We start from the raw sequence: 24,475 nt of genomic DNA on the forward strand, positions 1-24,475 counted from the left end.
CGGACATTTTACAAGTCTGTTGCATCTGAGGGTAGTCAACAGCTGTCACCTGAAAAAGACCTCCTCAAAGATTTTCCTAACATAGTTTTGAAACATTTCTCCACAACCAACTAGGGCTACGGGAAGTTCACATTTTGGCTGCTCTGCTTCCTTGAGGGTGACACAGGAGGTAGAGTTTTACATTCTTTAATCTGCTCTTTAGCCCAGAAAAGCCAGTTGTGGCTAAAACCTAATAAAAAAAACCCTCCACATTTGCCAATCAACTCTAAACATATACCTTTTAAACAGGCCAATGGTGCAGTGTCCACAGCTGTACTGAAACATCAGTGAAGACACCCTCAAACATCACCAAACAATGGGCCAGCCTATAAAGTCACACTACCCCCCTGAAGCTCATAGAGGTGTTTTGAAAAACACAAACAAAAGAAAATTTATTTCGCTTCACTTTAACAGCCTTCACATTTTCCTTCCCAGACTGTTGAAGCAACCCTCAGCTAGAGTGTGTTTGGTATCAGTTGCATTAAAAATTCCTTGCATTTCAAAGACAAGTTTTGCACTCTAACTCTTTATTTTTCTGTATAAACAAACTTAAGACTACTTTTGTTAAGGCAGTTGTAAAACATAAGTTGCTCAGGGGAGGGGAAGTGAACACTGATGTCTAACAAGACAAAATGTCATTCTTTTAATACAATAAACCAGACTTTTTAATTTTGGCAAGTACCTTTTACAGGCATTCCAGCAAAGCCACAAGAGGTACAATGCTGATTTCAGCAGCAAGGGCAGGATAATCACTTAAAATTTATGTAGAGTTTTGGAAGGTCCAATCCTACATTCCTTGTGCATCTAAAATTCCCAGTTAAAGCAATGGGACTTCTGGGAGTGCATGGAATGAAAGAGACAGATTTAAGTGCTTTAGCCTAATCTAATCTATTTTAATTCTCTCACTCAGAATAATTGATATGTATGAAGAAACACTCCACAATTACATAAGCATTTTCACATTAACATTAAAATAAATACAAAGGGATGTGTGCCTCTGAACTAATACACATTTGCTGTTCAGCAGTGAGCCCCACTTGAAAAAGACCCTCCCCCTACTTTACCAAACCATACACTTTATCTGCACCAGTAAAATGGCTTAAACAGAGTTTTCCCTCCCTGCCTTCACTTTCAAAATGACAGGGACAGGCTGTGCAGGATTATGGGTGGTGGTGGCAGCAGTCCCCTTCATGTCAAGCCATCCCCTAAGGGGTTTCTGTACAGTACTGTATTGGGCTGTGTTTCTCCCTTGGTGGAGCGTTCCAGTTAGTTCTGTTCTCCTCCTCTACACCAGTAACGTACTGTGGCAAAAGCATCTCCAAGAAAGTTAGTTACTCCATTCTATAATGTAGAAAAGGCCAAAGGAAGCCTGCAGTCATGTCGTCTTTGTTCACCTAAAGTTCACCTTCATTTCACTGAATATTGAGAATCTGGAAGGAATAGGCTAGCCTTAGCAGTGAGTTTAAAAGACCCTTTCCCACTAAGAGCTAGTTAAGGCTGTGTGGGCAGGAAACCCTGAAGTCTCAGCAATTAGATACCAGCAAAATCAATCTGCCTCAGACTCCTTCCTTCAGACTAACAGCCATGAGTTTCAAACCCATTCCTTGCAACTGCCCCTCTACTAAAAAATAGCACTACCTGCCCTCTTATTAAGTTAGAAATATTCATCTCAAGTAATATTTCAACTACTGAACAGCAAATACCTTGTTCATGGATTTCTTTGCACTGTTAGCCCTGTTTCTTTGAGTATCCCACTGCACTCTTAGCTGGTACAAATAAACCTGCTTGAGAAGCTTTCACTAAATTCTCAAATACAGATGGAAGCTGTGGCTTGGTGAAATGCACTACACCAAAATCTAGGAGAAGAACAAGTGACCTTCAGGTAATTCACTGGTTACAAAAAACTTTTTAAAGGAGGCGATTTCCACAGGTTATGATGTTTAAAAACCAAGAGGCCACAAAGGCAGCAGAGCTAGGATATAGAAACAAGCCTAGCTTAATGAAGGACAGAATTCTTTCCACAGGGCAAGGGACTGGAATCGCTACAGGCTGTAAGGTTTTGTCACTGGAAACTAGATCAACTCCGTAGGACTGTGAACTGGAAGGCATGCCCGGAAAAAATTAACACCTAAGGAAATCATCTAGCTTCAAGTTATCTTAAGCTGCACCCTCTGAGGCAAAGTGTAGTTATTTCTCAGAAGAGACAAAAGCAAATGATTCCCCAACCTTGTTTTGTTGAAGGACATACAGCTGCTTTTCTTTCCTACCACTGTATGAAGGCCCATATGTATAAGTATTTTGTAAGCTAAAAATGATCTTATTACTTCTCCCAAAATGTAAACAGCATTCAGTCTAAGCATTGCATACATCAGTGCCCTGAAGTTAATCCAAAACTGCTTAGTAATTGTAAGGAATGGTGGTGTGGTAGGTACATTTGTCATGTCTCAACACCACGGCTCTGTTCAAAATTCACTGGGTCAAATTCTACTACCAGTTACATCACAAAGACCCTACTCTTGCAGTTTGAGCTGGAGGGACAGACCCTCATACTCCATCCCATTCAAGTTAATAGGTGCAGGGACTGAGTGGATCTCATTGTACAATTAGGACCAATATTGGAATAGCTCTGCTAAGACCTGTTTTCTGCAGGGGGCTTGGTTCAATTTGTCATTTCTTTAATTGAGCAGAGTATATTGAAACAACAGATTATGGTCATTAAATTGATAACATGATCTAGACATACAAAATTTCCATTTTAATTTTCTCATACCACCATTTATGATCCATTCCTGACAGCATGTCAAGAAAAACCTGTATCCCCGAACAGTCAACCACTTATATCACACTAGATTTTTTTTTCTTCCAAATGTAAGACACTTCATATGAAAACCAACAAACAAAGGCCAACCTGTTTTGGAGAGGTGAGATGCAGAACACCTTTCAGCGAGTCTGAAATCTAGCCCCAGCTCCAAGGAAACAAAATGGGAGCACAAATTCAGTTACGCTCACCCCCACCCTCACTTGAAGGAGCATGATATGCAAGTAAAGAGTTTCAGAAGTTGCATTTGTTCCCTCTGGATTGAAGCAGTCTCTGGAGATATTAAATTTGTTTCTGCTTGTTGTCATTGTTGCCATAGGTAGAGCCCTTGTTAATTTCAGTCACCCCTATCATCCATCGGACACCAACAGAAGCTGTAGCGAAAGAAGAAAAAAATTACGTAAAACTTGACTGCCACCAGGTAGCGATTACCATGTAAGCCACACAGAAGAGGTTTTAAAAGGCTAGTGGTGGTAACATGAGACTTGCTGTATTACCTTGTTGACAATAGTAATTATAAAGCACTTTTTAATCCATAGATCTCTGTGCTTTACAAAGGAAGGTAACTATTAACCCTATTTCACAGACAGGAAATCAGAGCCAGAAACATGCAGTGACATGCCCAAGGGAAGACAACAGTTCAGCAGGAGCTGTGGAAATAGAACCCAGCCCTTGCAAACACTGGACATGCTTCAGTCCATAAGACACTTTATATGCTTTTGCATAAATACACTACTGCTGTTCCTGCACTAATGAGCGCCACAGTTACGAATGTGCTAAGAACTAACCACATTTCACTAGTTAAAGTCCAATGTCAGCTTCAACGTTCTGCATTTGAAGGAGCGAGTGTATTAATATGATCCATTTGCAATATTTGAACTAAAAAGGAATTTCATTTCTCACAAAAAGTGAACAGACTTGTTTAAACAGGTTTCAGAGTGGTAGCCGTGTTAGTCTGTATCCGCAAAAAGAAAAGGAGGACTTGTGGCACCTTAGAGACTAACCAATTTATATGAGCATAAGCTTTTGTTGGCTACAACCCACTTCACTGGATGCGTGCAGTGGAAAATACAGTAGGAAGATATATCTACACACAGAACATGAAAAAAATGGGTGTTGCCATACACACTGTAATGAGAGTGATCAGTTAAGGTGGGCTATTATCAGCAGGAGAAAAAAAAAAAACCTTTGTAGTGTGAATCAGGATGGCCCATTTCCAACAGTTGACAAGAAGGTGTGAGTAACAGTAGGGGAAAAATAAACATGGGGAAATAGTTTTACTTTGTGTAATGACACATCCACTCCCAGTCTTTATTCAAAGCTAATTTAAATGGTGTCCAGTTTGCAAATTAATTCCAATTCAGCAGTTTCTCTTTGGAGTCTGTTTTTGAAGTTTTGTTGTTGTAGTATGGTGACTTTTAGGTCTGTAATCGAGTGACCAGAGAGATTGAAGTGTTCTCAAACTGGTTTTTGAATGTTTGACATCAGATTTGTGTTCATTTATTCTTTTATGTAGAGACTGTCCGGTTTGGCCAAAAGTTTTTTTTTCCTCCTGCTGATAATAGCTCTCCTTAACTAATTACTCTTGATCTAGTTGGTATGGCAACACCCATTTTTTCATGTTCTTGTGTGTGTGTGTATATATATCTGTCTTCCTACTGTATTTTACACTGTATGCATCTGATGAAGTGGGTTTTAGCCCACAAAAGCTTATGCTCAAATAAATTTGTTATTCTCTAAGGTGCTCGTTCTTTAGACTTATTTAAAGTGCATTGGAAACCCTCATTCCCTCACACTCAATAATAAGCACACTGGGGTAACTTTGCTAAATACCTTACTTTTTTCAGCTAACATTGCTCTTGACTGTGTGGTGTTCTCTGGGTATCCCTTGTAGACTGATAGGTTATCAAAGGCTGCATTGAAAAGATTTTCAGATGTGATCACTACATCCTATAGCTCATTGTAGAAAGGGGAACCTGCCTATAAAAGGGCAAGCTTCATAAAGATATCTCGGTGGCTAACGCTCAAGTGCCATAGGAGCACAAGTCTCCGTGCACAGCCCTTGGAGCCTGATCCAAAGCCTACTGCAATCATGAAACTATTCCTACTGATTTTTTGAAAAGCCCAGCCCCTGTTGTGGTTTTGGCTGAGAGTGAAGGGGGAAGCCCCTGCACATTCTTTGTATCCATTATTTTTCTATCATCGTTTTATGTATTTCACCAGAAGAATTAACAAACATTGAACAAATTCCCCAAGTCTAAACATCCTGCACATGGTAGCAGAGGCCAGACTCTCAAGTGCTTTGTATCAGATCATGGCCAGTACTGGGGCACCCTTGGGCATAGAGCAAGTGGCCCATTATCTCAGAATATAAAAGAAAAGCAGTCATACTTAATCTAACAGTTGTGTTTAAAGGGCCCAAAGTCAATAGGAGGCCTTCTCAGGGTTGGTCCCATCAGATGCTGCAGCAGCAGTCAAATCAACCAAGAAAAACAGAAGCTGAGGAAACTTTCCCATGTTACTTTAATCAACACCAGCTTTAAAAAGTGATTTCCCCTCTTACAACACAATGGACTTTCTCATGGGGGATGTTTCCCTTTACTGGAGTGATAAATGAGCCATTTGATACAGGTATCACATCTCCCCCACTGTCACAACATGCCAGCCAGGTGTAAAGAAAACCTCCCAGTGTCCTACACAGTGCAGTGAAAGGAAAGCATTTGCAGAACAGGTTAAAGGTTCTTGATACAGGGCCCTGGAAATGTCCCATCCGAAATTATGATGGGATATGCATTACTAGGGAGGTATTGAATACAAACGTTAGACTTCACTTTGTCTCTTGGAAAGGAGTGTGCAGTTACATCATTAACAAGCTCCTGCTCCTGGATCACTGACCTAGAGGGGAGTTTTGCTATTTGCCTCCGTGGGGATAAGATCAGGGTCTTAGAAAACTGGACATATTGGTCAGAAATTCCCTAGATGGTTTATAACAGGAAGAAGCACAAGTTTATTTTTGACCTACTGTCAAATTGTCAACTGATTAATAACCTTATTCCCCCTGGCTCCTGCTCCCCAAGCACAGGGATGGCAATTCAACCCAGCCTTTACATGGTCACACAAGCTCCTCCTCCCGTTGAAAAGACTAGGGACAAGCTCCAACAGGGGAGTCCTCACCCTTGGCCTGCTCCTGCAGATACTTTGCAGGAGGAAATGCTCAAACTCCTACTTCCAGAATGACAAATATGATTCCATTTCCCCTCTCCAGCATCCATGCAGTTGTTTGCAAATCCCTTTTTCTTGGGATTTATGCACTGTTATTCAGCTGGAATCTTCTCTGGACACCTCCCCTGATTAAGATCATTCAAAGGCAAATCATTAGCAGGTGCCTGTGCATTTAATTAGTTCCTCTCATATCAGAATATGAACCTCCAAGCAAGGGTTGTTTTGTTTTTACTGAAAAGCACAGTTGGTGGCAAACGTATAGCACGAAGCCTATGAGAAGCATCACCGCAAGGGGGAAAAGGCTTCTCTGATGAAAAGCTCAACACTACCAACCTATCCCGAACCAGCCAGCCCAAACATGAATAATTTCCTGAAGTCTTATGGGCAACCCTAGGGAGCTCACATGATTTCACTTACTATAGTCAAGCCTTCATCAAGGTCTTTTAGCCACCAAGCAGAGTCTAGGAGAGAAGGAGAGACAGAGGAACAGAGAAAGAGAGAGACATCCACACACACTCATGCACAGTTTATTAGAAATACATGCTCTCATGCTCTGCGAGGGCCCAATCCAACACCCACTGAAGTCCATGGAAGACACCATAAATACTGACCAAGTTGCTTATGAATTAATGATTTTTGTACCAATCTGAAGAAAGCAAGAAATAGCTCAGCATTCTTCCCTAAAGCATCAGCACATCCCTAACCAACCTGAGAAAATACAACCAGCATGACCAAAACCAGTGGCTACCTCTTGTCCACATTCCAGTCAAGTAACTTCACTGATGGGGAGTAATTAAAAATAACCAGTCTCTTCTTTGCTGGAAGTATTCCCTGACTGGTTTGCCCAAGTAGGCAAGACAGGGCCAACAATGGTTCACAAGAGTTGCTCATTTGAAATATAGCTGAATGAAGTAAAATCTTTTTGTATACAGCCAGAAGCCACTAAACGTGCAATCCACTGAGATTGTGTATCAGGCCTCTCTGGCAAATGCTAAAAGGTTTGAATTGTTACAGCAGCTCCTGTTTTGTGCCCTTGGCAACTTGTTCCAAGGAGGTGAACTGGCTGGCTTGTTAAAATACCCACCTGCCTTTTTAATAGGAAGAAGAAGAAAAGAAATTTGAAAGAGCCGCATTATCAAACTACAGAATGTTGAGAAAGACACATAGGAAAGTCAAAAGGGCGTATTTTGCCTACAGGCTCAATTTCAAAAGAGAGACGGAGGAAAAAAAATAAGGTACAATAGGGATTTTTCGAAACCTCTTCAGGAGAGGGATCTATAGGCTGGAAATAAGCTCACAAGACACCCTCATTTAGGAAGGCATTAAAGGAAGAGATCAGAAACTGCAGACCTTTACAGCTAACCTCAGTAGTGGGAAAGACTGTAAAGTCATTGATTACAGACAAAAATAGGAAAATAGCTGGACACGTATAAGCACCACGATAGTGAATATGGATTCAAAGGGAAGGTCAGGATTAACTAATTCCTTTCAAACACAGTTTGATCTTCCAAGGATGAAGCCACACATGATCTACCTGAACCTTCAAAGCAGGTTTCAACAGCGGAAGGACATTGTAGTAGTTGGATCAGGTGAAGGTAAGACTGCTCGGTTCTTTTCCCAGCTTTCCCCCCAACTCACCATGTAATAAATTCTACGCTGATTTACACCCTCACTGAAGTAATGGAGAGTAAGGATAATTTGGCCCATTGCACTTCATCTTACTGATCTGTAAAACAGATTACCAATAAATAATAATACACCTGGCTGGGGTGTAGCAAGGTTCACTGATGATATAGAATATACTTTGAGCTGCTTGGATGAAAGGCTAAGTTAGGCCAAAGTATTTCTTTTTAAAATGTTGTATACAGGGAGTGTACTAGGGTAAAATATTACAGGAGCAAAATCACAAGTGAAGGGCTGGTGGAATGAAATGTCCAGTCCCACCTCCTCCTGCTCCCTTTCAGGCAGCTATTGCCCACAGTGAGATCCATGGTCCTCAGTGATGCTGCTGTATATCTGTGCACAGCAGCACATGGCAGGGAAGGGAGAAGCTGCCTCGAGATGGCCTCACTCGTGCAGAGAGAGGCCGCACTCTCACTTGGACTGGAAAAAGCCTGTAACATGAGGACTCAGTTCAACCAAAAACAAAATGGCAACAATTATTTTGGTTTCAAATGGGAAAGAGAGTGGAGAGGAAGAACCAGAGTCGGACACGTGAGCTGGGATAACAACAAGACAGAAACTCAAACCATCGCCGCAGTGCCTGGCAACAGAAAAAGAGGAAATCAGCATGTGGAGCTGAAAAACAGAACACAAATCAGAGCGATTGTTATGGCAACCAAGCAAATCCCAGGGCTTTTACAGAGTTGTGGGCTTTTACAGAGTACCTGCTACAGAAAGGCTACTGCAGATTGAAGAAGGTACAACAGATGGGCCTTAGAAGGATGACAGGGCTGGACAGGGGTGAGGTAGTCACGCTTAAGAGAGTATTAAGAAGTGCTCAATTCTGAGGTTTATGTGGAGGAGGTGGATCCCAAAAGCTGCCTGGGGAGGGTGGAGGGGACAGAAAGGAAAAGAAATAGTAGCACAGCACTTGAACCTTTGAAGGCAATGCTGCATGGACAGGGGCTCATATTTAATCCCAAAAGGTCAGATTCTCTTTACTGAAGTTCTCAACCTGAGCCCAGTAGCAAACTGAGGAAAAGGGTTTTGTCCAAAAACTCTATTTAAGTTCGGGGCATGGAAGGCTAAGCACCAGGAGCATGCAGAGACAGGGTACAGCTGCTACTACGGCCCAGCCTATGGCCTGGATTTATAGATAGAGTTCCAGCTTCAGCCACACAGATAACTTTGTTCCCAGTTCCCCCCCCACTATAAACTATGGATATGGTGCGAAGGGAGTGCAGTCTCTTACGCTTTACCCTCTTCATGCAAGGGAACAGTTGCTTTAAGATCTAAAATGTCCATTTAAGCAGCCTGAGTTCTCGCTCAGGCAAAACTGAAGGACTTTTGAAAGAATAAGAAATGGAAGACTGGGCTCAAAGAGTTCGTCAATGCGAGGAGAACCTGCCAAAGGCAGCAATATGCGGTACAACCACCATGGTATTATAACAAATCCACGGTAACTTACAGCTTCACAGTTAGCCCCTGTTCCCATTCTCCTCCCCATGGGGGACTTGAAATTTCATGGCTATAATGGGATTAGGTAGAAACTTCCCCTATGGAACATCTCTCATCCCCTCCTCTGAAGCACCTCAAACTTGCCATTTTCTGAGACAGACAGGACATGGGACTAGATGGACACCCGGTCTGATTCAGTAGGGCAATTTCTCTGTTCCTAAGTTTGATTTTACAAATATTTTATCTAAGATTTTGACTTTTCCCCTTTATGCTATATTCTATAGTCCCGTCCCCCGTCCCCCTGCAAACTTTGAGAGACTTAAAAACAATTCTACAAAAAAGAACCTTGCCATTCCAAACTATTATACATTTGTCATGATGTGCATGCATGGAGAGGGGGAAAAATTACATTTGTGAATTTCTTTTTAATACCCTTCACATATTGTAAGATTATTCTTCACATCTCTCTTAAATTTCCACTTACAGCGAGAGTGCTCTAGACAACCAGGGATGAAAGATGCAACTCTGACAGTTCTAAGATATGCTTTTTGTAGGCAGAATGTGAACCACAGCAACCAGAATTTAAAACCGAGCCAACAGTGCAATGTGCTGCACTCACAGAAAAGGATTCTCTAACAGAGCTCTCCACCACAAATACAAATTCTTTGGCATTCTCTGAACTCTGTTGTAGCTGATAACACCACACCGGTTTTTGAGTCAATTCAAAACTACAAGCAAAAGTTACAATAAAATTAAAAGGTCGGTCTTACAGACTCAAATATTTGCAATACGTTTCAAAGGTAACACTTGAAGTCATCTTTTCTTTCTCTCTCTTATACCTTATGTGTCAAGGAGAGGTGGAATAAGGTGTTTTTATTGTTCTCCTGCAGAACGTTCTTATTGACTTACTACACTCCGGTGAAAAAGAAAATTGCTAACTTGGGTATTTCCAACCTTGCTATGACTCAGTCATGTTTAAGGTTATAATAATAAAAAATCCCAGCTGCAATGATAGGAACACATGCCTCTCATTAAAGAAGGGGAAGGAGTAACCAGGCTGTGACTGCTACTATGTCATTCCAGCCTTTCTAATTTGCCATGAAAGTTTAAGTTATCTCAGAAGATGATAGAGGGGAAGCCTATGGCTAGTTGGTCCCCAAGAAACCAACTGGCGGGGAGGTGGAAGGGATGTAAACCAGGACAAGGTTGCCCCAGAGCAGTGTTAAGGAGGGAGCCGGGCCCAGATTGGGTGGCAATGGCCCCAGACCAATTGACCAATTTACGAGGCCATTAGGGAGTTGCTCTTGATTGGCAGGGTGCTGGCCAGTGAATCTATTCACAGGGATTGAAAAGCGTGTCAGACTGAGCCAATTCTGTGATCTTTGCTCTGTGCAATTGGTTCTAGTACTAAGAAAAGAGTCTCAGTACAGATCCTATTTAGTAATATACAGTATTTAAAAATATGTTAATTCCCCCCTCATCAGTTAATTCCTGGCTTTTCCTCAGCATAACCACTGCTGTAAGCAACATGTCGGTGCATTCTCGGTAGGTACAGGGAAGTTCCATATTTATGTTACAACACATATGTAAGTCATACAGCTTACATAACTGACATGCAACAGCATTTGAACAACCAAAGCTGCTTCATCAAGATTTCCACTTGGTCTAGTCCTGAATAGTATAAAAAAAAGTTAACAGATACAGAAATCAGGGAGTTTAAGAAGGGCAACTTTTTCAAAGCTGTGTGGCTAAGTTGCATGCACAAAACATGCAGCTACACATGCAGGAAGTGAAACTACACACTGAGTTTTCATTCGGACACAAATTAATCACTTCTGCAGACCAGGTGGTTTTTAATTTACTGACAATACTAGGGGCCCATTCTGCCCTCAGGTACACTCATGACAACACTAGTTTTACCACATAGAACAGTTTATTTTAACCTTTAAAACCCTGTTACAGTTCATATTGGGAGCTGTTGGGAGTTCTGTCAGTAGCGAGCCACTCCTGTTTCCATTGCAGCCAATGGTAGCAGGTCCTGTGACAGCACTCACACATGTATAATAGAAACATACACAAGCTCATGCAGATTTTAAGAGATCTCATTATTACTCATGCTTGTTTTGAACTGTATAATTCTCTTGCCTGTAAAAGACACTTTATGGACTGGAGCCATGTCTGAAAGCCCAAATGTTATCTTTTTAGCATTAGACATTTAAGAGCTATTTCCCCCCCTTAAAACCCAAGAGCAATCCTTTATTCTCCTGCATATGAAATCAACTTTCCCCTTTGAAATACTGTTGACAGCTTCTTTACTAACAAAGGGTAAACTTTGGATATAACAAGAACTGTTCTCTTCTATACCAAGTGTAGAAATCCAGAACATGACCCAGTCCTGTGTTCTGTCTGAAGTCAATAACCACATTGAATTCTTCCAATAGAGTTACCAGAGTTTGGTTTAATCAGCCCTCATTTCTTGATCTAACCCATTAAGTAGATGCACTATAGGAATTAAGTGTAAAATTTTCAATAGTGCCGTAGTAATTCAGGAGCTTAAGTCTCACCAAAAGTCAATGAGACTTAGGCTCCTAGTCACCTTTGAAAATACAATTTAGGTGTTTTGGGATCCTAAGTCAGATGCTTGCTCTTTGGGACAAGGGACTCCCATACAAATAACACCAAGATCATTTATTTATTATTTTTGTGTAACAGTGAGAGGGAATGGCTCTCAATCAGCATTCACAGTATGGAATTATAAAATCACACTGGGGGCTTGAAGAGTTCAAGCTGAACTGATGTAGTTAAATATAGTCCAGTTATCTATTGCTCCCATCTACACAAGATAATTAAAGATACTATAATTATCTTGGGTAGATGGGAGCAATAGATAATTGCTAGTCTACTATGATATTATTGCTCTGATTCAACCATAGAATCAGCCATTTCTCTTATACAATTCTTTTCTTCAAAAACACCAGGTGCTGAGATTGCAAGCAAATACTTTTATTACTCTATAATAAGATTGGTCAGAGAGTGTCTGTCTGGAAGAGAAAGAGGGAAAGGTTTGAATCAGAATTGAGGATTACAGGCAAGAGAAGCACTCAAATACCTCTCATCTCTTCTCCCTCACAGGATGCTTGTTCACTTTAGCTCTCTTACCTTGAGCCCATAAAACAGAAATACATGACAAACCTGGCTCTGAAATTTCTGATTTGACAGAGTGCAGTAAATCTATGATCAGATATTATGGACTTGGGTGGTCCAGAATCAGGAAGCTTATCTGTGAAATATGGGACACAAAACAATCATAAACACAAAAAATACACCTGCATATCCTGGATGCCACCTTTTGATCTAAGGTATTTTCATTAGTAGAATGGAAGAAAGAACTGCACCCTAGGATGAAATATACCTACCAATTTTAAAAGTCTATTCTAGCATTAGGCTATGAACAATGGTAAATTGCCTTCAGTACATTCCACTAACCCCTGTTTACAATAATATAAGCTTCCCTTGGCTGAGATATGTTAACTCAGCTGGGCACTACAGCTCTGACTCACATTGCTAATGAAGGCAGAGCAGCTAAGATTGTGCAAATAGAGTATGGATGTATTACATACTGGATCTGCCAAATAAACAGCTCTACTTGGTGCAGAGGGTCATGAGATTTAATGTAGTTTTATATTGTTCCGCCATCATCTCTTGGCTAGTAAATTTTTGGAAAAAACCAAACCAAACCCTGCTGACTATTTAGCTATCGCAAAAGATAGGGGCCCACAACTATGTGATGTTAGGGCACCTCTCCATAGGAGCAAGTGTAGCAAGTTCATAGCAGAGATCCTCAATACACAGACAACAGGACTGTTTTTCCAGGACGGTTACTGGAGCTCTGCTATTGGCTACAACAGCTCGTGTGACCAGATGAGCTAAAATTGAGGTGTCCCAGCAGAATGTGACTGAAGATGTTGCCAATTAAAGATAAAATACATACATGTTGGAATTTGTAGGGAAAAGTATAGCCCTGTAAATTAAACAAAAGTAACTGACTAAAAATAAAACCGGTGGTATTGTATCCTGTAAAGGCTCAGTATTCTTTTACTCCTGTCCCTTTCTGAACCCTCAATTTAAATGAGCTTGCTGTTTCCTAATGAACCATGAAGCTTGCACCTTTTGGGGCTCAGATGTGGCCTAGTATCTTTTGGGTGTCTCAACAGCACGATGAACCAGTCCCGCCCCAAATCGATTGATACTATGTTTCACATGCTACAGGATTTTTCCCTCCTCACAATAAATGCAGTGGTTGCAAGTTGTCATTAATTATTGGTTAAGCTCCAAGGTTGAGCTATTCAAAGGAACCTAAGAGAATTAGTCCCTCAGTTCCCACTGCAATTCAACAACACTGGGTGCGTAACTCCCCTGAATTTCAAGTTTCTTTTAACATTAAAACACAGAGAAGCGCAGAGCTGCTGTGAAGCATAATAGGTTCTCAAATCCCTGTTGAAGGTTAAATCCTGCAGCGTCACACAAAATGTGACTGCCAGGCACTTACTAGCAACGAGTATGGTATGCAACAATTCATTAATCTTGCTAGCTTCACTGCATCCCTCAACCACATCTCAGTGTCCTGGGAGCTTGCTCACTTGCTTTGGCTGCAGCAAACGGTTGTAGATTACTTTTTCAAACTTCCAAAGTAGAGACCTAAGAACCAGTCCTGTGGATGAGCATCACATTCAAACAGTCTCAGCAACCTGCTTATTAAACTAGCCTATTAAATTGCTGGAACCAGCAAAGTGCTCTAGTGAGGATGAGGCAGGAAAGAAAAGCAAAGGGCTTCTTTTGTATTTGTCGTACCATAATCAGCTTTCTTTGGTCCCTTCCTCCCTTATTGTTCAGGGAGAAAAAATGATGTAGTAGTTAAGGCACTAGGCTTCACCTTGGGAGTCACTCGACTAAGTCACTTAAGACCCAGATTTTTAAAGGTATTTAGGTGCCTAACTCCCATTCATTTCAGTAGCAGTTAGGTGCCTAAATACCTTTAAAATCCAGCCTTAGTCTTTCTGTGCCTCAGTTCCCCACCTATAAAATGGAGCTAGTCGCACTTTCCTACCTCCCCGGGGTATTGAGAGGGTAAATGCATTAATGATGGTGAGGAGCTCAGATATAATGGTAATGGGGGCCATATAAGTACCTCATATAGATAACAGAGTGGTGTCAAATGCCTTAGGCTATAACCTACTGCAAAGGACTACACAAGCACCATCCACTTAGACAATAACCCCACTACCTCTTGATCAGAGTGTCAAGTCCTCCCTAGGATGAAGGAATGCTTGAGGTGGCTCTGCCTCTCTTTTCTTAGACTCATGCCTCTCTTTTCATCTCCCTCCCCCCTTTTGAGCAGTTGACTGAACATGGATGGCTTTCTACAGGAGATGTCCTACTTCCAACCACAAATTATTGGATTAAATGCAGGAACCGCGGTGTGTCATGCAAAAGGCAGACTGGATGGCCACAGTGGGCCCTTCTGGCCTTAAAAGTCCATGAATCAATAAATATGTTGCATTTCTTTGGACCTGTTGTAAAACTCCGAGACCAGGAGAAGGTATTTGCAACAGTTAGTGTCACTGGATGCATAACTCAACAGAATGAATGAGCATTAAATTCCTCTCCTGGGCTTTCATGATGTCCCCAAGCCCACACTCTACAAGAAGAGAAAACTTCATAAACCTGTAGGCAGCAATCTGAAGCATCACTGATTCTATGACTTCTATGAAAACCACCACCTTATTAAGTGGCACTCCAACAAAAAAAACAACTACACCAGACTTAGAGCAATAAGACAACAGATAATATGGAGATACAATTGATACTCTATTGGATTTATTCGTTATAATGATTTTATACTTAATGGGCCAGATCCTCAGTAGCTAGCTCCATTGCCTTCAACAGGGTTGTGCCAATTTACACCAGCAGAGGCTCTGGGCCTACATTTTTAGCATCAATGTACTCAGCATGATCTTGGTAGCTGGCAACAATGCAATGCTCATACACAAGTACATAACCTCTAAGAATACTGTTGAGTTGGGGGTCTGAAAAGGCTTTGTTTCTCACGAAAAGAAGCTTAAAATTGAAATGAGAAAATAAAAAGAGAGAGAGAGAGAGAGACAGAGATCTGAGGTCCAGAAGAAGGTGAAAGGCAATCCAGTTGAAAGTCTCTGGCTGAAGATAAAAAAGGAAGAAAAACAGGGGTGACATAATGGTAGGGGCCTAGAGCAACAAATCAAAAAGGTGGATGAGGCATTTTTTAAGAACAAAAACCAAACTACCTGGTAGTAACAGGGAATTTTAACTACCCAGACATCTGTTGGAAAAAATAACAGAAAAAAAACACAGAATGTCCATGAAGTTCTTGGAATGCATTGGAGGCAATTTCTTGTTTCAGAAGACAGAAGATGTAACCAGGGGAGACGGGGGGCAACCATTTTAGACTTGATTCTGACTTACAGGGAAGAATTGGTTGTTAAATCTGAAGTTTGAAGGGAATTTGGGTGAAAGTGATCATGAAGTGGTAGATTTCATGATTCTAAGGAAAGGAAGGAGTGACAGCAGCAGAATGAGGACAATGGACTTCAAAAATAATCAGATTAACAAACTCAGAGAACTGGTAGGTAAGATCCCTTGGGAAGAAATTCTAAGAGATAAAGAAATTCAGGAGAGCTGGAAGTTTCTCCGACAATATTAAGGCCCAACAGCAAACTATCCCAGTGCGAAGGGAAGATAGGAAGAATAGTAAGACGCCAATAGGTCTCTATCAGGGATTCTAATGATCTGAAAAATCATAGAATATCAGGGTTGGAAGGGACCTCAGGAGGTCATCTAGTCCAACCCCCTGCTCAAAGCAGGGCCAATCCCCAACTAAATCATCCCAGCCAGGGCTTTGTCAAGCCTTACCTTAAAAACCTCTAAGGAAGGAGATTCCACCACCCACCTAGGTAACCCATTCCAGTGCTTCACCACCCTCCTAGCGAAAACGTTTTTCCTAATAGCCAACCTAGGAAAACAACCAAGTTTTTCACTAGGAGGGTGGTGAAGCACTGGAATGCTTCAAAAGCAAAAAAGAATCTTGCAAAAAGTGGAAATATGGACACACTGTCGCGGATTAGCAAGCAAGTAGGGACAAAATCAGAAATGCTAAGACACAAAACAAGTTACACCTAGCAAGGGACATAAAAGGCACTAAGAAGAGTTGTTGTTAATACATTAGGAGAAAGAGGTGAAGGCAAATGTAGGTCCAGTACTTAGTGGGGGAAGGAGAGCCAATAACAGACTATATCAGCAAGGCTTTGGTGTTTTATGTCTATTTTGCTTCAGTCTCTATTCAAAAGTTTTATGGTGACCAGATGCTTAACACAATTAATATTAACGGGGGAAAGACTACAAGCCAGAATAGAGAAAGAACAGGTTAAAGAATATTTAGGTAAGTACGGTGTATTCAAGTTGACAGGACCGGATGAAATTCATCTGAGGATACTTAAGGAATTAGCTGAAGCAATTTCAGAACCGTTGGCAATTATCTTTGAGAACTCCTGGACGATGGGTAAGGTCCTGCGAACTAGAGAAAAGCAAACATAGTACCTATCTTTAAAAATGGGAACAAAAAGGACCTGGGGAATTACAGACCAGTCAGCCTAACTTCAATACTTAGAAAAATACTGGAACAAATTATTAAACAATCAATTTTTAAGCACCTAAAGGATAAGAGAGGATTATATAAATATTAGCCAGCATGGCTTTGTCAAGAAGAAATCATGCCAAACCAACCTAATTTCCTTCTTTGACAGGATTACTAGCTTAGTGGATGGGGGAAAAGTAGACATGATATATCTTGATTTTAGTAATGCATTGACACAATTCCACTTGACATTATCATAAGCAAATTTTTAAAAATTGGTTTAGATGAAATTTCTATAAAGTGGGTGCACAACGGGTTAAAAGACCATACTCAAGAAGTAGTTGCTATCAATGGTTCACTGTCAGACTGGTAGAATGCATCTCATGGAGCTCACAGAGGTCTGTCCTGTGTTTGGTACTATTCACTATTTTCATTAATGACTAGCATAATGGAGTGGGAGTATGCTTATAAAATTTTTGAATGACACCAACCTGGGATGGATTGCAAGCACTTTGGAGAACAGGATTAGAATTCAAAATGACCTTGACAAACTGGAGAACTGGCCTGACTTCAACAAGGTGAAATTCAATGAAGACAAGTGCAAGGTACTTCACTTATGAAGGAAAAATCAAACACACAACCTCAAAATAGGGAATAACTGGGCAGGTCGTAAAGAGTCCTGTGGCACCTCATAGACTAACAGACGTATTAGAGCATAAGCTTTCGTGGGTGAATGTCCACTTCTTCAGATGCATGTCAGGTGGTAGTACTGCTGACAAGGATCTGGGGGTTAGAGTGGATCACAAATTGAATAGGAGTCAACAATGTGAGGCAGTTGTGAAAAAGGCAAATATTACTCTGGGTGTATTAACAGGAGAGTAATATGTAAGACATAGGAGGTAATTATCCTGCTGTACTCATCATTGGTGAGGCCTCAGCTGGAGCACTGTGTCTAGTTTGGGGCATCACACTAAGATGTGGACAAATTTGAGAGAATCCATAGGAGAGCAATAAAAATGATAAAAGATTTAGATCTGACGTATGAGGAAAGGTTAAAAAAACTGGTCATGTTTAGCCTTAGGAAAAGCAGACAGAGAGGACTCGATACGTCTTCAGATACATTAAGGGCAGTTATAGAGCACAGTGATCAATTGTTCTCCATGTCCACTGAAGGTACAATAAGTAGTTATCAGCTTACTTTGCAGTCAGGGAGATTTAAGTTAGACACCAGAAAAAACTATCTGTATAGTTAGAAAGTTAAGTACTAGAATAGGTTTCCAAGGGAAGCCATGGAATCCCCTGCAGCATTGGAGGTTTTTAACAACAGGCTAGACAAACACCTACCAGGGATGGTCTAGATACACTGGGTCCTGCCTCAGCACAGAGCATCAGACTATATGACTAGTAAGGTCCCTTCCAGCACTACATTTCTATGATTCTATGAAATCAGACCTGAGACACAAAGTTCAAACTCCATCTACACTCCCCCAGGCTCAGGGGAATTTGGCACCAAAGTTTTGGTTTGTAGCCATCTTTAATTTAAAAAAAATAATAGTAATGAAATGTGGCCCAATGCCTGCTCATTTTCCTCACAAGGGATTCCACAAAAGTCAATAGGAATACTCTTTGTGTATGACAGGGCTCTGTAGCATGGATATCAGGCAATACTAAAACAATGACATTTTCAGATTGTGTGTTACAACCTCACAGCCACCAACAAATAATTTTATCTTTAGCCACAATAATGAGAGTCTAGGGAGGGGCAGGAAGGAACGCTCTCTGAGTGCTAATTACAAATATATTCCATTAATTATTCAGTGCCAGGTAGGGCCAATCAAACTGGTTTAAATGAAATAAAGCAATTCAATCATTTTTCCAAACTCTGGAGTTTTGTGTAAGTATGAGTAACAATTTCCACTTTTACTCCCCTCCCCTCCATTTCCTTACCCAGTTCAGGGTTGGAAGTTCAGAAACAGGATTTTCCTGAGAAATATCCAGCTCAATTTTGCAGACTCCAGAAGGTTAGACAGTTCAGAGAAGCAACGTACGGAGATTCACTCATTATTATTTTAAGGTGCAGTGCAGCTGTGCCCACATCCACAAACCCCAGTTCTCTCACATGCACTGGAACAGCACAGCTTCTGGACTGGTCTGTCTACAGCCCACATTTTAAATCTACACCCACACCCTAATTACCTGATTGTAAGTGCAAATATGCACCAGGAAATTACATCTGATTTGCATCTGGAAATTCATTAGGCAAGTGCAAATAGTACCCAGCAAAAAAATGAAAGATGGGCCTTTGCCCTTTTAAAGAGCTATTCCTCAAGTGATCCTCAAACAACTTACCCACAATGATGACAAAAGCAAAACTAGCCAGCGTCAGTGATGATCCACTGCTGACCATGTTGATAAGGAGCTGGAATAAAGGATATAGCAGCAATAAGGCCCAGAAAAGCCAGTTCAAAAGAGTCCATGGCCGCCGAGGTGGCACTATGGGAGTAGCTGGATAGGTTCCTGTTCGGTAGTATTCTTCTTGAAAGGCATCCTGGTTAGAACAAAGAAACGTAACATTTGAATCCCTACTGGATAATAGAAGCAGCCTTTTATAATTCTGATATTTCTTTTGCTGAACAGTAGTTATTCTGAAAAGAAGATCAAACACCACGTGATGGCTGGAAATCTTGTGCTTTTTAGTGAATGAAAGTTCATGCTCCTGAGTACACACTGATTAGTGTTCCCTTCCCTTCCTTTGCTCTTTTAGATGACTCTACATTCCCGCAAGTCTGCAGTTTTAATGAGCATCCAGCCTGACTGTACTCAATTCTGTGTACATCCTTACACCAATAGGTACAGGACTGCTGTATCTACAGACAACAGTGATAGCCATCAGACAAATACCCTTGGTACATCACAGAAATGTCTAGGAATGCTCTCATCACCAAACCCTCCATTTTCTAATGTTTTCTGCAACTTGTATCTAAATGGTTTCCACATTCCAAATGGGAGTTCAGGGTAGTGCCAGCTGGCCTCATCCTCCAAAGAATGTTTTTCCTCAACACCCACCTTTTTGGCAGTAGACTGATGCTGCCAGCGTAACCCAGATTCAATGGGAGCTGCGGGCAGCCGTGCCTGCGGACGGTCAATGTAAACAAACTGTCTTACGGCCCGTTAGCGGATTACCACAGGCTGCCCACCACTGCTGTAGAGACTTGTCCACATAAGAGGTTTGAATCTCATCTGGTTTTCAACTAGAGGACTTTTTCCTGTGACCGTTAGTAGGAGAGGGTTGTGCTTGTAGCAGTGAAGGTCTTAATTCCAAGGCCATCCCCTACATCATATAACAGAGAGAAGCATGTGGCCCTTAGCTACTTTCTCAGCTCAAGCTCACCACTTTTACCTGTTCCCACTGAAGTCAATGGAAAAAACCCTCCAACTGGCTTTGGGATGGAGCATCCAGCCCCTGCAGCAATGTTTACCAGGAGAAAAAATTCACTGAAGTGAATGGATTTACACCAGTGTGAAAAACATTGTAAGAGAAGTCAGAATGCGGCCGTATCTCCCTGACCATCAAGTTACTTAGCTAGCTTTGTGACAGAATTAATTAATAACTCTTCAGTAGCCAGCATTGCCCCAAACAACTTAGTAAAGGTCATTTAATTTCTGTTCTTTTACATGTTCTTAAACTCTAATTTACTCTAGTAATTCTTTAATCAATAATAATTTGAGCAATTACAGGCTACTGCTGTTTTATCTAACTCCAAGTGAACATACAACTTTCAAAAGATTATATAATACTTAAAATGTTACTCTTTCTTTTTAGGGAGATTAAAGAAATGTATTACATGCCTTTTCTTGACTGTGAATTAGAATGAACTGGAATCATTATGGTCAATTAACTGTCTTGGGCAAATTACCCAAAATATGAAATTTCCTTTTAAGTGCCTTGAAGGTCTGGCTTATGAGCAGGTTAACCTAAATATACTAATAATGAGTGGCTTATGTCATGTCACATATAGTTATGATTCTAAATACCAGCATTAGTCAGGAATTCTTAATTTTCCCTTGCTGTTATAGACATCACCACTAGGGGGATTCTGCACTACGAAAGCAAGTGTTTAGCCTTGCTCTCCGCAAGAGGTTTGAGACTGACTTACATAATAGGTGCAAGGACTCAGATTTCTTCACCTTTACCAGTGCATCCACAATGTCATGGATAGCCTGGTTAAGCTGGATTGCCTCCAATCAGTTATGGAGCCAAGTTTCTTGCTGTGAGGAATTTCACAGAACTTTGCAGATAAGGTTGTTGGAATCTGAGCCAACCTGTCTGCCTAGATTTCTAGGTTTTTATAAGGTCACTCTTTAACCATGGCATCCATGAGTAGCTTAAATTTGTTAAAAATATTACATCAAGTCTTGAAGCACTAAGTCAGCCTGATGCAAGTGATGTGATTCAGCAAAAATCTCCACTGAGAATATTAAAAAAAAAATCTATTAAAACAAACATTTACTGAAATTTATTTTGGTAATTTGTTCCCACATTTCAGGATGATTCCTGTCAGTGCTTCATCAGTTAAAGCACATTTATTAGAAATAATTCAACACTGTCACATTTGTGCATCTCTTTCCATTTCATTAATTAAAGGGCCTTTTACTTAGTTCAGCACTTTTTACTTAGTCAAATCTCCAACTCAAATCTAGTTTTACCTAAGTGCTGGATAGGGCTCTTCATAGACATAAGGCCAGAAGAGACCATAATAATCTCCTAGACTGACCTCCTCCATATCACAGGCTATAGGACTCATCTGAGCTGATTCCTGTGTGAACTGGAACAGCACTTCTCAAACCGGGGTCCGTGAGTGTACTCCAGGAGGCCCGCAGGCCCCACTGATCAACTCCTCTGCCTCCCTCCCAGTGCCTCCTGCACACCTGGGAACAGCTGTTCCCTGGGGCCTGCAGAAAGCGCTGGGAAGGAGGCAGAGGAGTGGGGATGGGGCACACTCGGTGGAGGTGGTAGAATCATGTCCGGGGCTGCTGGCCTGCTGATCAACTATTCCCTCTCCTTCCCAGTGCCTCTTGTACGCCGGGGAACAGCTGTTCAGCAGCATGCAGGAGGCACTGGGAGGGAAGGAGAGGAGCAAGGCAGGGAAGAGGTGGGGTTGGGATGTGGCCTGAGGGGAAAGGTTGGAGTGGGGGCAGGACCTGGGGCAGAGCAGGGGACTTGGGGGTCAGTGAAAAATTTTAAATCAAAACGGGGGTGCTTGGGTTGCTAAAGTTTGAGAACCGCTGAACTGGAGCATATATTTTAGAAAAAACATCCAATCTGAATGGTAAGATTTCCATTGACAGAGAATCTACCACAAACCTTGGTAAATTGTTAATTACCCTCACTGTTAAAACTGTGCATCTTATTTATAGACTGATTTTGTCTAGCTTCAACATCCAACTCTTATTATACCTTTGTCTGATAGATGGAAGAGTCCTCTGCCATCAAATTTCTTTTCCATAGAAATTTGATATGTGTGTGTGTGTGTGTGGGTATATATATATATATATACATACACACACACACACACTTATTGACTGCGATCAACTCATTCCTTAAGATTATCTTTGTTAACTAAACATATTAAGATCCTGGAGTCCAACACTCTAAGGCACCTTTTCCAATCCTTTAATCATTCTTGTGACTCTTCTCTGAGCCCTCTTCAATGAATTAAAAATAAGCATTAACTGGATTAAAAACTGCCTAACTGATAGGTCTCAAAGCATAATTGTACATGGGGAATTATCAAGTGGGTGTGTTTCTAGTGGCATTCCACAGAGATTGGTTCTTGGCCCTATGCTATTTAAAAGTTTTGTCAATGACCTGGAAGACAATATAAAATCATTTCTGATAAAGTATGAGGTGATACAAATATTGGTGACGGGATAATTAATGAGAGGACAAGTCACTGATACAAAGCCATCTGGTTTGCTTAACTGGGTCCAAGCAAACAAATGTGTTTTAGTATGGCTAAAAGTAACGTCATACATCTAGGAACAAAGAATGTAGGCTGGGGGACTGTACTTTGAGAAGCAATGGGTCTGAAAAGAACTTGGGGGTTAGGGTGGATAATCAGATGAACATGAGTTTTCAATGCAACACTGTGGCCAAAACGGCTAGTGTGATCCTTTGATGCCTAAACAGGGGAATCTCTTGTAAGAGTAAGGCAGTTGTATTACCTGTTTGGCATTGGTGCAACACCACTACTGAAACCGTGTGTCTGTTCTGGCAACCCTTACTGGTATCTTTCTGTCAGCTACCAGCAAAATCCACATGCGTACTTATGTCCTTTTAAATTGTGTGGATTTAATTCTACATGGAGGTACTTAATTGATTTCAATAGAGTCACTCCTGATTTATACCCATGAGAGATAAGGAATGGGCTCAGGGGGTCTAAACTATCAAAAATATTTATCTTGCTCCTTTTATTATCCCAAAATGTATTTTCCACTTTGACCCTCAGATGCTGGTGTCATTAATACAATAAAGTAACTTTACCTGATGAAAAGTCAAACTGAATGAGCTGAAATTTGTTTAAATAATCACAAATTTGCGTACAATGAAATTATGAACCCAACCCCCTTGAAAGAGCTGAATACTCTCAATTTCAACTGAAATCAGTGACTCAAGGGTGTTCAGCACTTCCCAGGAGACACTCCGCAGGGTCAGCGGCTACATTTTTGAATCACATGAGTTTTGTTGCTCTATCTGCTTTCCTTTGATTTCCAGTTGCTAAAGTGCGTTAGGTGATTGTTTTTACATCAGAACAGAAATGCCTACTAATGTTTGTCCTGAAGCCCTATGAATATATGTGTCACCAAATTCGGGCTGTTGCAAATCCCCCCTTGGTCTAAAATTTCCAAAGTCTGAATCCTGTTTGGGTTCGTCAGAAATAAAAATTGGAGAGAAAAAAACATATCCGAATCTTTTTTTAAAATATGTAAAGATTCGGATATGTTTTTTTTCTCTCCAATTTTTATTTCTGATTAACCCAAACAGGATTCAGATTTTGGAACTTTCGGACCAAGAGGGGGATTTGAAGGTCGCAACAGCCCAAATTTGGTGACTTTCTGAGCATGCTGAAAGATGTATCTGCTTAAGGGAAGTCCAGGATTAGGGGCCCCAAGTATCCCTACACATGAAGAAACCCACGAGAGAGGAAAAGATGCTGTTAATATAATATTTGTATGCTTACTTATAGTGTTCTCCTATGGATTTCCCCACTGTCCTATAGATGCACGTTGCTAACTCCACCATTAATCTCCATGGCAATTTGCCATCGATCGTCATGCCAAATTGTGTTGTGGGAGCATGTTCACTAAGGACTGGGGCAAGACCAATAAATTCATCGTCCACCTGGGTCTATGCCATGTGCACTCTGGTGTTCAGAGGCTGAAAAACCATTGCATTAATTCTCTGTGCCACCTAGTCCATTAGCAAAATATGCCATATCGACGAAAGATATAAAATTTTGCTACTCCAGAAGAACCAACTCTTCAAACTTGATTAACAGATTGCTCCACTATGCAGATGTGTCCCATGGACGGAATTACTGTCTCTA

At 41.0% G+C, this 24,475-nt stretch overlaps 1 protein-coding gene across 7 annotated transcripts in view; it reads right to left on the reverse strand.

Moving 5' to 3' along the window:
• Positions 1-549: 549 nt before the first annotated feature.
• The window catches only part of AGPAT4 (1-acylglycerol-3-phosphate O-acyltransferase 4), a 155,069-nt gene continuing 131,143 nt past the window's right edge, over positions 550-24,475 (reverse strand). For 6 of the 7 annotated variants that reach the window (XR_012158120.2, XR_012158118.2, XR_012158117.2 and 3 more), the window contains 3 exons: positions 19,218-19,416; positions 6,497-12,479; positions 3,144-3,231 (listed from right to left, as the gene is read on the reverse strand). Coding sequence is in view for 1 of the 7 variants with exons in the window: in XM_073337852.2 (XP_073193953.2) it covers positions 3,140-3,231; positions 19,218-19,416 (291 nt within the window). In the remaining 6 variants the exon portion in view is untranslated. Of the gene's footprint in view, positions 3,232-6,496; positions 12,480-19,217; positions 19,417-24,475 lie in introns of all 7 variants that reach the window. The other variant, XM_073337852.2, reaches the window with a different exon arrangement.

The sequence above is a fragment of the Lepidochelys kempii genome, chromosome 3 (genome assembly GCF_965140285.1).
Source record: "Lepidochelys kempii isolate rLepKem1 chromosome 3, rLepKem1.hap1, whole genome shotgun sequence".
NCBI classification, from domain to species: domain Eukaryota; kingdom Metazoa; phylum Chordata; order Testudines; family Cheloniidae; genus Lepidochelys; species Lepidochelys kempii.